Source organism: Anopheles maculipalpis, chromosome 2RL (assembly GCF_943734695.1).
Source record: "Anopheles maculipalpis chromosome 2RL, idAnoMacuDA_375_x, whole genome shotgun sequence".
NCBI lineage: Eukaryota > Metazoa > Arthropoda > Insecta > Diptera > Culicidae > Anopheles > Anopheles maculipalpis.
Window position 1 is genome coordinate 166178 of NC_064871.1, and position 14625 is coordinate 180802.

General features: G+C 34.8%; 3 protein-coding genes across 4 annotated transcripts in view; 1 reads left to right on the forward strand and 2 right to left on the reverse strand.

The window, feature by feature from the left end:
- Positions 1-3113: 3113 nt before the first annotated feature.
- LOC126558169 (adhesion G protein-coupled receptor L1-like) lies at positions 3114-5566 on the reverse strand. 2 transcript variants are annotated; one of them, XM_050214133.1, is made up of 7 exons: positions 5385-5566; positions 4759-4864; positions 4347-4513; positions 4101-4247; positions 3819-4005; positions 3628-3729; positions 3114-3470 (listed from the first exon to the last, which is right to left on the reverse strand). In XM_050214133.1, the coding sequence occupies exons 1-7, from the start codon at positions 5552-5554 to the stop codon at positions 3114-3116; spliced, it is 1236 nt and encodes a 411-aa protein (XP_050070090.1). In that variant the 5' UTR covers positions 5555-5566. The 2 variants fall into 2 exon arrangements, with proteins under 2 accessions (XP_050070090.1, XP_050070091.1); XM_050214134.1 differs by having other exon boundaries at positions 4759-4853; positions 5385-5517.
- A 4097-nt stretch (positions 5567-9663) lies between these two features.
- Positions 9664-12015, reverse strand: LOC126559941 (juvenile hormone esterase). Its single transcript, XM_050216101.1, has 6 exons — positions 11779-12015; positions 10847-11554; positions 10603-10765; positions 10349-10530; positions 10106-10286; positions 9664-10040 (listed from the first exon to the last, which is right to left on the reverse strand). The coding sequence occupies exons 1-6, from the start codon at positions 12013-12015 to the stop codon at positions 9664-9666; spliced, it is 1848 nt and encodes a 615-aa protein (XP_050072058.1).
- LOC126556954 (myogenesis-regulating glycosidase) overlaps positions 9707-14625 on the forward strand; it is a 259937-nt gene continuing 255018 nt past the window's right edge. The window contains exon 1 of the mRNA XM_050212534.1: positions 9707-9710. The gene's annotated coding sequence lies outside the window, so the exon portion shown is untranslated. The remainder of the gene's footprint in view (positions 9711-14625) is intronic.

Sequence of the window (14625 nt, forward strand, 5' to 3'; positions counted from 1 at the left end):
ATTTTATACTGCCGCTTTAATGCTTACCTCAAACTGTAGATGTGTGCGTTTTGCCGTTTCAATAAGGTTCGAGTTTAACTATGTGTGTGTGTGTGTGTGTGTGCGTTTCGGAAAGTAAAGGGAGAGAGGGATAAAGAGAGAGAAGAGCGAATTTTTTCTCCTTTTCTTCTTCTTTTTCTTTGGCATACAGATTGTACACTCCTATGGAGCTGGGTTGGACCATACTCAGAGGCATACAGTACTGTGTTAAAAGAGAGGACTGTATGTCCATATCTCTTGTTTTCCTGTGTTCGTTATGTCTTTGTGTTTATGTCAAACGTCTTGGTTTCTATGTCGTTTTGTCCACTGCTTGGAGAGTTTCTGTTTAGGCAGAAGTGTATTCCTTTTATTTAACACAAGGCACTCCCAAACGTCATGAATCGATCGTTTACGTCAAATGTCGTTTTGTCCACTGCTTGGAGAGTTTCTGTTTAGGCAGAAGTGTATTCCTTTTATTTAACACAAGGCACACCCAAACGTCATGAATCGATCGTTTACGTCAAATATTTCAACCTAGTGAAAAAACTTAATGTAATTCAGTATTGAAATTAAACGAAATAATAAGATTTTTGTGATGTTTAAAAAACGAATCCTTACAGCTGGCGTTCTAACTGGCGAATAGTTGATAGAAAATATAGAATAAAGTTAAAGGTACCAGAACTGGCAAGCTTGAGATCAAAGAAAAACAAGAAAAAGTTGGCACCCGAATACTATATCATGGCATCACTTTGTTTCGGATGCTTTCCAAAAGCAATTAATTGTTTAAAATGTTTTAAAAAGATTTCAATTTTATTAAAATACTTCCTTTAAAGTTTCTCCAACTAAGCGAGTAAGTAGAAGTGTTCACAATTCACATCAGTTATGATTTCATATTTATACATGATTTATGTTTCATAATTTTCATTCAATTTTAATAAAGTATAATAAAGGGGTACATTTTATTAAAACAGCAAGCAAGTGGTAAAACTCTCCAAAAAGCAGAGTTTACTATTCACACTAATTAAGATTTTATTTTCTGCAAATTTAACCTATGTATGATTAAACATGCGTCTTTTTTCTTTAAAATACTGTACAAAGAGTATTTCATGTTTTGTATTTATGTATTTTCAAGTTTTATGTACACGTTTATGCTATTCTCTTTTGATGGATAAATGATAATGAAATGAAAATAATACTCTAGAGCTCTTGATTCGACTATAATGAATAATAATGTCATAAAACAATAATTACAATAATGTTTTAAAATGCGTTTTCAAAAAGCAATATTAAGTTTTAAATTAATGTCCAAGCTTTAGGGAACAAATCACAACAATATTATCTGATGATGTGACGTTTTATTACATCGATCTACCACAAACATATGCTTATCTTGAACCACTTTCTTAAAACTTTTTAAAAAGCTATGAAAGATGTCACCAATAAAAAGTTTAAATTATTAGACCACACATACTACTATTTTTTAGTTGATATTTTGGAATATTGAATAGGATGAGCATGAAAGATTTTTTAAAAGTTGGGTTTAAAATTAATTTAAAAAATTACATAGCTTTATTAATGGTACAATTTATGCTTTGTTTCCAAAGTATGCAAAAAATCCTATTTTTCACTGCAGCTAAATTGTGCTTCATGTACAGCGCAAGCCGTCATACTTAAAATAAATTAAAAAGGTGATAAAAGTAAATTTCATTTGATGATCAATCGATTATGGCTGTGTATGGTAAACTATGGTGAATGCTGTATGTGCTTTTTTTTGCTATTTTCTCGCTTTATTGTAAAGTTTTGTTTTCTGAACGATTTTCTTAGTTCCAATCACATTGACCCCAAAGCAAATGCTATTGTACGGGCAATATCAAATGTTTTGTAAAATATTTCAAAATATTATTGTACTGTGTTTATTATGCAAGTATCACAACAATTTGACTAAAAATATGATTGATGTTCGAACTATAATAGATCATGATGAAGTAACTACAAGGAATTCGGCCAAACCATGCTACTAGAACAACAAGAAAAAATAAGTTTCCCCTAAATATTAATTTGTTAATAATTTGGTTGATTAAATATTCAGCATAACGCTCAATTTTTTTTTAGAACTTGTGACAAAGAGATAATAAGGTTAGTAATGGAATTTGTCAAAAGAATGTGTGTTTAATCCCTCAAGAGGTTTGCTTACATTTTAGTCATTTTTATTGACACTTTTATTCACTATATTCATTCTTATATGTATATGCGTCTATGTGTAATATGCTTCAGATGTAATGTCAACCAATATTATAATTGATTACACTAATGTAACAAAACATGATGCACTACAACAAATTTGTAGGTCTCGATTGTAAGTTGATATTGTTGATGATTATCAAAGTACTACATGCGCATTCGACCTAGCAAGCTATTACGCATGACACAAAAAAAAGTAAAACAAATCGTAAACATAGTTTTTATTTGTTCTATTTAAATTTTACACGATAGACTTAAGTTTTTCCAAAGCAGCGTTCCACCATAAGTAACCAGTATTTATTCTGTTCGATAGTTAGTTTAATGCAAGTGATATCACTTTCAGATATGGTGGGTGAGAGTCGATTAAGTTAACAAATAGGAATGCATAACTTTGTATTCTGCTTAGAGTCCAGAGTCTAAACACCAGAGGTCTTTGCTTGCCATTCTAGCTTCCTTGACGGGAGACACATGGTTCTGCCATGTGAAGACCGGCTTTGCTATCACCTCCTCCATCGGAGTATATGTATAAAAAAATAATTTAATTTTGTTTTCAGGTTGGTGATAACGTATGTTACAGTACGGCTTGATCCATTTTCCCATTCCTGGGTTTTAGCTTGACTATGAAAATTTGTTGATTATGTTTGGACGGCGAGTTATTTGATATTCAATTAATTCCATGGTTTTGATATGGATAGGTTTATACCAATTGCGTATTGGATGTATTGAAGCGTTTATCCTTCCACTACCAGAATGCCTTATTCCACTGATAACTTATTGTCCTACCTAACAGACAGATTGGATCTGCATTATATGGTATTGTTTTAACATAAAATTTAACATTACATTTTATTCATCTACACTGAAATAGGTAGCGGAGTTTTCGATACCTCATCAATTGATAGTGCAGTAGATAGTTGACCATTAAAAGCGTGATCTAATGCAGCTGGTGTAGCAGAGGTATCCATGCGATCTACAAAGTAACCCTCCTTATAGGACATTTTGGTAAGGCTTGGTGAACTTTCCTGGGGTAGGCTACTGATGTGTACTATGTCCTCGTAATTAGGGTTGGATATGGAAAGGATTCCATACCTACCACCATCACCGTCCTTAAGATTGCGGTAAAGTCCACGACGCGATTTTTTAGTTTTAGGTGCTGAATAGAGCTTCAAAACTTTACAGTTGCAAGATACTAGTAATGCTACAACGAGACCCTGCAATAAGTTGATCAGTTTTAGCATTGTCATATTATGGTTTATATGTATATATATATACTTTCAAACAAGCAATTTTAAACTAATAAGCATAAAAATTTTTCGTTTACTATACACATTTCCGATCCATATTTATTCCATGTGCGCAGTAGCTCACCTGTATTCCCTGAGCAATGCTGTACACTGACCACAGTTCCATTACATTCCATATTGATGCAATAGCACCAAGAGCTACCACAGATGACAAAACGACCAAAATCTGGAAGGTTAATGAGATAACGTTGACATTAAATTTAGCATCACGAATATGCCGCAGAAAAAAGGAAGAATGTTCCAAGTGGTCTATACCTTGAAAAATAATCCTATTTGTAAACCACGTTTTTTGACTAATTTATTTTTCGCACGAGAATCAACTTGCAGTGCTGCCGCAATTCTGACAACTTCTTCGCCCTGGCAAGCAAGATAAAATCCAGAAAAGAGTAGTACAATCGCTGGCACCAAAAAACCCCAAACATATGCCGATCCTTCCATTAGCCTAGTAGAAAGAACAATAGGTATTTCATAAATTATTAATATTAACATTTATAGTATTGACGACAAAATTAATACTGATTTAAATTTGTTACTCACCAGCAATGGTTATCACCATTCAATTCTTGTACTATTTTTGTAATATCTTGTACATGTGTGTAACCGTGAATTTTTAACTCTCGTTCCTTATACTTAAAGGCAGCAGCAACACTGAGCATGGTTAGTGGATATCCCCAAGAAATAATGCTAAAAAACATGTAATTACGCCAATAAACGATTAATCGGGTAGCAACACAAAATTAAACGTTCAAAAAAGCATTTATTTCCTATCCTATTCTATCTCACCTATAGCTAACCAATGTTTTGCCCATGGTTGATTCGCGATACGAAGAAAGATTCGTACTTGAACGAAATAATACAAGCGCATGATGGCAACAGCAACACAGCCAACAGAGTGATGCCAGCTTCATGAACAATAGGGCCAATGATAGTGATAAACAAAGCTCAGAATCCTGTAGGAGAAGCGAAGTAGTGAATTGCTAGAGGGACATATAAATCAAAGTCATTGTGATACTTTTTGTAAGATGTAATATACTGAATCGAACTAGAAATATTGTATGAATAACTCAAATGATAATCTTTAACATTAGTTCATAATATAACTTTGGTTTCATACAGTTGATACTTCTGAGATTTGTTGATCACAATATTATTTTTAAATTCGCAAACTAAAATAAGTGTATCATGGATAACATACCTGCACACCTCCTACACCAATAACAAAGATCAATTGGCTCATGAACAGTGAGGCTAGAAGACTTAAAAGTGTTGTTCCTGCCAATGATTTCAAATCTGAAAATAAGCTAAGTACAGCAAAATGTTGACAACTTTTTTTTTGCAATAATGTAGTGATTACAACTTTTTTTTATAATTAAGCTTAAAGTAAAGCGGAAATGTAATGAATATGAAAACCAATAACTATAATGCTGACAGTAGAATATGAAATGAGTAATCTGACATATTATAAAATGATTTAATTCAGTGTACAGTATATGTAAAAAGAAGGAAATATTAAAACAATACTCGATACATCAAAGGAACCAATATTCTCACATGCAGTTAATTATATGATAAAAGAGCAATGGCACACAATTGACCGTTTAAGACTAAAACTCATTTCAATTTAATTGTACAAACTACCAGTAAAAATATTGCAGCTGGAGTGAAAGCTGTACAACAACCCATGTGTAAGTTTTCACCAACTATAGTATTTTTCGCTACTGGTTTTATATTGTCTAGCTAAACTCAAGACTCCTCTTGTAATAGAATATAGTTATTAATGAATGTTTTCTTATAATAAAAATAATTAATAATAACACTTACCTGTATGTAATGAATGCAAATGCTAACCCGACTAAGCTTACAGAGCTGCCTAGCACTACTCCCAGAGCAATAAGACCTCCCTGTGAACCCCATGCAGTGTTTAACGATCCATATGATATATTTGCTGATGGTGGAAATCCGTGAATGTGTCCAGTGTATAGAGTTTCCATTTCTTATGTCAGGAAAAAGTATTGTAAAACAATATAAATCTTATTGTAATATCACTTGCATAAGTATTCTAGTGCTGTGATGTGTTAACAAAGTTTTTTTTATTCCAATAGAACGGTCTAGCCGTATTGCTTGTGTTTACAATTTGGCAATAAAATATTCGTAAGTATTCTTTTAAATTATTTGATTATACCTATTTGATCGTTTTGCTAATCTGAGACATTCAAAAATTTTATGTCACTTTACACACACTCTGTTTTTATACAAAAATGCTAAAATGCTGTTTTACTCAATCGAAATCTTCGTTACGCATTTACATTAGGGTGAAGGTAAAAAATGGACTATTCAACTCATTCATGCCGATGGTTTCTTATAAGGTTATGTGAACTCTTTAAATTATGCTAAAACATCACAATTGCTGGCCTTCAATTGATCGCTTCCGTTGAATTGATTATAGTCGTAGCTGGATAATCAGTTTTTCTTACGGTCTGAACAATACACGATATCCGGTCCTGTGGCGTGAAGAACGGCGCCGCTACTACTTTTCCCACTGGACAGCCCCGTACTACGGAACTATAACAACAATAGGGAATTTTTTTGGCAATATATTGTATTTTAACGCCAAGCCATCGCAAACTTGAGGGAGTATTTGTTGTTGGTTATTGGTTTGATTATTGAAACATATCTTTGTAATAATATATTCATTAGTGTTGTCTACATAGTTTACCATGCGATGCAGAGTGCTGGATTGGCAATATTGTTATAGAACAGGTCGATTGGCTGATTATGTTTGTTCAATATTGCTTACATTGACAAACATGTCAATCTTGAAACGCTCAATACAGTATTTTTGTTTTTTTTATCATTAAACAACTTGTATCAATATAAAAAACGACATATTTCTTTTTTACAAGGTATTACAAAAACTTGTTCATCTTTATTGCTTCGATTGGCAAACAATAGAACTTTCTTTACCGATAAAATAATTTTGGGTGAAATATACAATTGAGATGCGTAATTCAAAAGATTTTTGTATTACATTTAAGTCAAAATTTTCATAAAACCCAAGAGAATACTTTATTCCCTGCAAAATCAATGAATCAATTGAATTTACTTTGTTTTTTTTTTTCTTCTCTTTTCCTGTCACTATAAATAAGATTTTGTTGCTCAGTAACAAAAATTTAAGAGGCAAAATGTTGGATTTAGTAAGAAAGTTGTTTGACTATGTGTTCAGACCAAGAACTGAATTGTGCTGTATTGTATTATAATTACATGGTTTCTATAACGTGTTCTTATTCCCATGTTACGAGCCTTTTCGTCATAAAAAACCCAACACACAAACACACGAAAGAGCACCGACCATTACGGCTTCTTAAACACGGTTTCATTGTATGCCTTCATCTTGGATTTGCAAGCAATGTAATTTGACAAACCAAATCAATTATACTCCACAGACACTAATTCTTAGCAGCAAATGCAGAAAATGTTGGTGTACCAGAACGAAAACGGATTGTTAGAACCATTTTTCGCACCACTTCATTAACTCACACACACACACACACACACACACACACACACACACACACAAATGCACTTACTTATACACGATATAATAAACACTGAATCACATTTGACCGAGCTAATTGTATAACGATCACCCGCTACTCGAATCTGAACGGTTTCTAATCGTGTGATTATTAGCTCAAAAAAGCCATATTTACCTTTGATTTCACTGCGCGTTTAGTACCAAATGTTAATGCCAGCAGGGCACTAACTATGCTGAATAAAGGTTTTATGTGACAGCAAAAGCATGTTTCAATACATCGTTGTCCGTATCTACAGGTGCAATGCGCATGTGCTTCCAAACCGTAACCGTTTCATGTTAATGCTGTTGGAGAAACAGGTGTTGTGCGCGATACAATATATGTGCACGATTTTGGATCAATCAAAAGATGATTGAAAAAATAATAATCTCAACATATAAGACGTTCGCGACAGAGCTGATATGATAGGATAATTTAATAAAAGTTCGTTGAAAAGAAAGTGCGCGAGATGCATTCTATCATCAGCACGAAAGGAGTCGCGCAAAGCTGCTTTCGAAAAGCAAGTAAATAAACATATGTTTGGCATTTCTTTGGGTTATTTCTAATCGTTTGTTCCTTCTGTCATGCTGCGTTTAACGTTACATCATTTAAAGTTACTTGTTTTATTTATTTATAACATCATTTAAAGTTATAGTTTTATGTTTTATTTATTTTTGTTTTTGTTTTTATTTTTTACTTATCAGGCGTGCCTTTTGCAATTGCTTTGCGGTATCGGCCTGCTGTAGAGTTTCTACAAACCGCTATCCACTCTTAACAACTATTTAAACCGTAGCGGTTGGGAGATTCAACAATGCCCACAACTCCGTCCAAATTGGGATCTAGCATGCCTCCCTTATTCGTATGTAATACGCATATAAAGATATTGGTCATCTGGTATCATTATCATGGCACGAAAATTTGCCCAATTATCTAGCCATCGTCGTCTTGAACTAAATAGCTTCCCTTTGTAGCGTATCTGCCAAACAGCTTACTGCAAAACCACTTAGAATTCGCATGTTAGATGTATAGTATTATTCTTCACAAAAATGGTAAAGGGTTAACATGAATTAAAAAGACACATTTGGTAAAAACTTAAGCAGGAAATAGCTAAACACATTTAACAAAAAGACGTAGAATTTAGCCAACACAGTAATCGATCGCATCTCGATCGATCGATGCACCAAAGGACACATATATTTGTGAAATGTAGCAATCAATCACAAAGACATAATTGTAATAATATCGACAAGTATAAGACAATATGGCACTGGACCGTAATAGTCAATTGTAAATTTAAAAAAATAAATCAACAAATATAAAAAAGAGTAACTTTAAACAACAACAATAATTAATTGAGGATATCGAAAAGCGCACGCAACCGGATACAATTACTTGTCTGTTTAAGAATACTAGTCACATAAGAATTTGTTATGGCTAGAGACCAAACCGACGATTAATCAATAATTGAAATATGAACCTATAAACGGACGAAATCAATAGATATTACACCGATAAACAAATTGTAATCATCTTGGCTATAGCACAATAAACATACAAACCTTTGTAAATAAGTTAAGCAATACTACAAAAAGTAACCACTAGAATTGTTATAAATATAGCCTGCTATCCCGTAGAAGTTTCCAACGTCCAACGTAGAAGTTTTTGAACTAAGATTTGATGCGTACCCTAAATTCTGATATCCAACTCTGTTCAAGAGCTTTAGTCCCCCCCTTCCCAAGTGAGTTGTGTTTCTCTAAATGTCTTCATCGTTTCAGTAAGGGAGATTTATTCCAAACACACAACGATTTAAAAGCGTCTAATGGTCGTTATCAAGTGCAAAAATTTTAAATAAATTAAGTGAAATGCAAGTTTAGTGTTAATACAAGTTATTTATATGCATGCCGAGGATGAATCCAACCAAATGTTTTCAATTTTGTCATTCAATATTCAACTAATACTTAGATTTGATGTTTTTTGGCATCATACTTTATTTTCTTTCATGATAAACGACGTGGGCATATTGTTTCATTACACATTTTATTTAATATACCGAATATGCCAGAAATACAAAGAATAATTAGGAAATGATTAATCAGTATTGTAATTTAACTAAGGCATCACAGGTGGAGTTGCCCATTCGGAGATGAATTGTCGTACTTAATAATATATGAAAAAAGACAAAATTTTAATGTAAAATTCACATGTAGACAAACAAATTCACAAATTTATTGTTATAGCTTCAGCCTTTATGAAGTTAATGCTTGTGCTTTTTGTAACATAACAACATCTAACATTTTGTCAAATACGCTTATATCGAGCAGTTGTCGACCTTTTATTTTCATATATAATTGCGATGGGAACTACCCAACTACGTGATATCGCAGAGTCGAGTAAGCCATTTGATGGCCGGCGTGACCTTAGAGGGGCCATTAAGCCAAGAAGAAGAAGAAGAAGAAAGTATTTATGATTGCACTTTATTCGACGTAAATCTTAAAAAAAAGTCTCGACTCGACAAATAAAAAGTCGAGTCAAAGTTCGTCCCGTGATTGATGAATTGGGTTCGCATCCGACAATATTGGTGTATTGTGTGCTTTAAGCTCGCGCCAAAATGTAGCTCGTTCTTCAAAAAGTCCTGTTTCTAGCGCTATAATTGGTTCCTTTGTGGAATCGATGCTACCTATTCGTAAATACTGGAGAGGAAACTGGTTGGTTGCAGGCCAGTGAGGAAGACTGCGGTCTGTGTTATCGGGTGGAGTTGGATGGCCGGTGCGAGCAAAGTTAACCCATAACTGTGTTATCAGACGTCGTATCTCAAGCTCCTCATCAGAAGGTACGGCTGTATGGAAATTTTGAAGCTCCTTTGCGATGGGAAAAATGTATTGTAGTTCCTCTGCATGGCACACACCTACCGGCGAATTATAGATCGATAGAAAAGGGTGGAATATCATAGAGCAACAAATTCAATCTTACCGTAGTACTTTTCATTCCCTCCTTTAAATATTTCTGTAAAACTGGCAGAAGCTTTTTGTGCAAAAAGATACACATATGTTGGTCCGACTTTAGGAGATTTAGAAGAACGTCGATCATGACCAAGTAACCGTATTCGCAGATATTCATCCATACCCGCTAAAAACCAAGCATCCGAGTACAGCTGTTGGAAGAAATATATAAGAACATAAGTTTGGGTAATTGTACATTTTATCAAATACTTGCATTTGTTAGGTTTTTTTCAGTTGCTTCGACCAGCTTTTGATTGTTGAAGTAGAAGTTGTTAATGTGCTGTGTAATTTGGCGCTGCTTATTCGGCTCATGATGATCGTAGTACAAAGAAACAGGTAACGCAAAGTCCCAATTATTATTCAAACTCTGGCGAAGTTCCGGTATGTTTATTAAGGCTGAAAAATAGATGAGTTAAAACATATAAAAACTTAAAAACAAACCGTAAAAACGGTACACCAACAACTCACCAGCACTTTTCAAAGCTCCCTCATCCAGTGTTAATCCAGTCATCCATGGAAGGCCAATAGCATGTGGTTCATACTCATCTCTTGGATGCTTCGTAATGAATGCTCCCGGTACGTCGGGTTCCACAACGGGTGGGAATGGGATCATAGGATCGGTATCCCACAGCTGAAAAATTCAAATAGATATCTATTCAAATAGTTTTGTTCGTGTCAAGTAAAAAAATATCATGTTTAAGGCGCTGTTTACATAAAAGTCGTAGAATTTCCTTGTTATTTCATCTCCAGGCACACGTCTTAGGCAGTTTAACATTTCTGAAAATCGTCCATCGATGCCCTGCGGACATGCCAGCATTTGTCCCAATTGCACAGATCGTGCCCGTGCTACTCCTGGATGTGCCGGTTGAGCCCAGGCATCTAGGTTGACTCCTGATTGTGAAATAACTCGGTGAAACAGTCCTTTGGACAAGGGTGACATCATATGATACGTTCCACTTGCACCACCAGCACTTTCTCCAAACACCGTAACTGAGTGGGGATCGCCACCGAACGATGCAACGTTATCGCGGATCCATTGGAGCACCAAATTTTGGTCTTTAAGTCCATTATTTCCCGGACAGTCGGCTTGTTCTGTGCTAAGAAATCCTAGTGGTCCCAGGCGAAAGTTAGCACCGATATAGACAACGTCATGCTCAAGCAAGTAATCTGGTCCATAAAACGAACGAGTTCCGGAGCCGCATTGCCATCCTCCACCATGGAAGAATACCATCACTGGTAATGATTTGTTTGTTTGGGCTAATAGCGTTCTTGAACGTTCCGGCACGTATAAGTTTAGGTGAAGGCAATCTTCGATACCAGAAATGGCTTCATCTCTACGATAAGGATCACGCTGAGTACATAGTGGAGTATCGAAAATTGCCAATCGATCACCTACCCACCCTCCGAATGGTTCTGGAGCCTGAAACAGGAGGTTAAAAATATTACTGAATATTTGAATTTAGAAAAATAATGGTAATTTATTAAGGGAAGAGTGTGTGAAAAATTAACATTTACTAGGAATTCATGTCTAATCGTAATATCGTGTTTCAATCGTATATCGTGTAATGTACATGGTGTATATCAATTTGTAATAGAAGTATTTGTTAGATTGTTATCGTAGGAAAGTATGAAAAAACTTATTACCTTAAACCGTAGCTCATTTATGGGAGGTTTCGCATATGGTATCCCAAGAAAGGCGAGAATGCCTTGGCCACTGTATGCATTCAAATATCTACCAATCAGCGTACCTCCATGGGGTAGAGTGATTTTTAATTTGTCTGAAGTTCTCGCTGTTATGACGACAGAACTCAAAATAACGCAGAGTACAGTTAGTTGGACGTTTATGAGCGCCCGATATCGTAACTGCAATATAGATTGCATTTCTTCTCAAAACTAAACTTGTTGTATCTACAGGTTTTTCGATCTAGCAAAATCACAATAATAACTTTAATTATGTTTTGTAAAATGCGTCGATTATTGCTTGGGTATGTTATTTAAACTTTTCATAATTCACTGGTAACACACGTTGTATTTATATTCTATGCACTTTCACTGCTAGTATTATAGCAATCAACAAAAAATACTCGATGATCAAACAAACCGTTACGCACGACAGTCGAAACAAACTGAAATGGTTAAAGGTAGGTTTCAAAGCTTTATACAAGTTTGCACCAGTCAAACATGTTCAGCAAACAGGTGTAGGCTTTGAAACTAGTTTTTGGTGGAAGATTTTACATGATGGGAAGCAATGATTAGGCTACGAACGACCTATTGCTTTTTATAACGATCTTCTTGATCGTCATGCAATTTAACGTCAATATGTCTGGAACATCCGATACAAATATACAGGCCTAGACCTTTTTTGCGATTTTTGTGTATGTGTGTTGCAAGTTTAAGCTAAATGCAATCGTTTGTAATAATTTGTTTTGTATTTATGGGTAAGAACCGGTTTCGGAGAACCAATTTACAGCGCCGTGACCTTGCAAAACTAGATTCTATCTTGCGTGTCTGTTATTTCAGCATCACCTGTATTAAAAAAAAAGTCGAGGTCATTTGTCATGATTTATCATATTCCTTCTTTTCCACGGAAGTATTGAAAAGTATGTTACATTCTAGTAACAACCTAATGTTTCATTGTGCGTTATTCTGTATTACAATTGATTACAAGACAAATAGTGACACAAGATGCAAACCTCCCCCTTTATTAAATGCATGATTCCATTTGAGTATCCCGTTTCTCTATTTGTCTTGCATTAATAAAAATCCAATGCAAGGCAGCCAGTGAAGATGTTTTACATTTTTTTTCGTAAGAATGGCCTGGCCGTATTGCTTGACTTATGAATACCACATTTACATTATGTGATCTGAATAGTTTGTAATAAGTGCGTTTAGTGCTGGTTAAGATGCATAAGTAATGCTTACAATATCATCATGAAGCATGTTGTTACCGGTACGTTGCGCCAATCGCGATTAACTAGGAACACGTGGAATTCTATTACCGAACTTTCTTGACGCAAAAAACCCTGGCATTCCAATAATTATGTCGTAGATGCAGAAAATGATACGAATATATTATTACACTATTCAAGTGGCTATCCAAGTGAATTTAACATGCTTCAATTGATCAACTAGAAAACATGCCGGCAAGCTGATAAAGCGGTAGTGTGGGAGAATAGGGAGCTTCTACCGGTAGGTTTTGGATTTTTAGGATTTTTTAGGTAGGTTAGGATTTTTTTCTTAAAATACAAACAACATAAAAATTTAAAAAAATCATAGAGGCATTGATATTTCAATCCATGATTTTTTGTTGTTGTATAATTTAAGACTTTATACAATTATATGAAAACTTTAGGAAACATCTTCACTTACAATATCTTCTTCTTATCGTACACAACATCTATCTTATCACCGAAGTTCTTTAGAAAATTGTTTAACGTACCATTAAGGCCATAAGTCGTTTTACGTAGGTGTGAATCGTGCGGAAAATTTGCCAAAGTTATTCTACAGTAGAAAAACGTAGTCATAAATGTAAAAATTGTGGTACTATTTGCCAATATGAAACTAATCCTAGCGCAAATTAAAACAAAAAACGTTCATGTGTCTTTGTGCTTGTTTCCAGATGTCGAACTTTTATGATGTAGTCGAGGTGAAGTGGTTTTTTGTTTTCACTGGGAGCTGTCTAATTGACGGGCTGGATATGTTCAATATCAAACTGTTTTCAGCAGTTGTTGAAATAGATCAAAGTTTATCACTATGGGAGCTCGATAAGTGGAAACACGACCTTAGAATATGTTTCACGTTGTTTTGACAATTTCATACGCATGTCAGACGTAAGACGTTTGTCAATGGTACTATCGTCTTGTGCTTCGTGTCGTGAAAATAACAAACACGAAACGATTAGTTACAAAAAGCTAGGTGAATTAAAATTACGATCGTAAACGGAAGGTTTCACAGTGATTAGCAAATTGTGAAGCTTCTCAGAAAAGACGTACATACAGTGGAACTGAGATTATTGCAAGGTTAAGCGGTGGTAAGAAGAGACAAACGCCACTTTATGTTATGTAGTGTGGTGCAAGGTGTGGCTGGGGGTGTACGATAGAGCAAAATAGTGCAGAAGTGCAGGTTCGTCATCGAATAGCTGTATATATTGCTCGAGGTGTGATAGTTTCACTGCAAATGGTAAATTTCTTTGTTTTTTTTACGAAATTCAAGGGGTAGCACCATTATTTAATTAGCACGACCATAAAAAGTCTGTATGGCGTCGACTGCCTAATGGTTTACATCTATGGAAGTAATCATTGGGTGATGTTGTTTAGTTTTTAAATGCTATGCCATTAGAAATTCGTAGGAATATTATCTTCCAATGTGTTCTCATTGGCATGTGCATATGGTACAGATGCATCGAAGTCAATTTTTCGGTTCATGTGTACGTGAGCGCGAGCGCTTGTTTGTACGAGTGTGCGTGTTTTCCATTTAGGAGGGTAGTGCCGT

Excerpts from the sequence above, each read along its gene's own strand:
- LOC126558169 (XM_050214133.1), bottom strand. The coding sequence starts at position 5,554 with ATGGAAACTCTATACACTGGACACATTCACGGATTTCCACCATCAGCA. Across the intron at positions 4,865-5,384 it reads TTTGCATTCATTACATACAG|CTTATTTTCAGATTTGAAAT; the intron begins GTAAGTGTTATT and ends TGCTGTACTTAG. Across the intron at positions 4,514-4,758 it reads TTGGTGTAGGAGGTGTGCAG|GATTCTGAGCTTTGTTTATC; the intron begins GTATGTTATCCA and ends CTTCTCCTACAG.
- LOC126559941 (XM_050216101.1), bottom strand. The coding sequence starts at position 12,015 with ATGCAATCTATATTGCAGTTACGATATCGGGCGCTCATAAACGTCCAA. Across the intron at positions 10,287-10,348 it reads CTGAAAAAAACCTAACAAAT|CTGTACTCGGATGCTTGGTT; the intron begins GCAAGTATTTGA and ends TTCTTCCAACAG. Across the intron at positions 10,041-10,105 it reads AGGGAATGAAAAGTACTACG|GTGTGTGCCATGCAGAGGAA; the intron begins GTAAGATTGAAT and ends ATTCGCCGGTAG.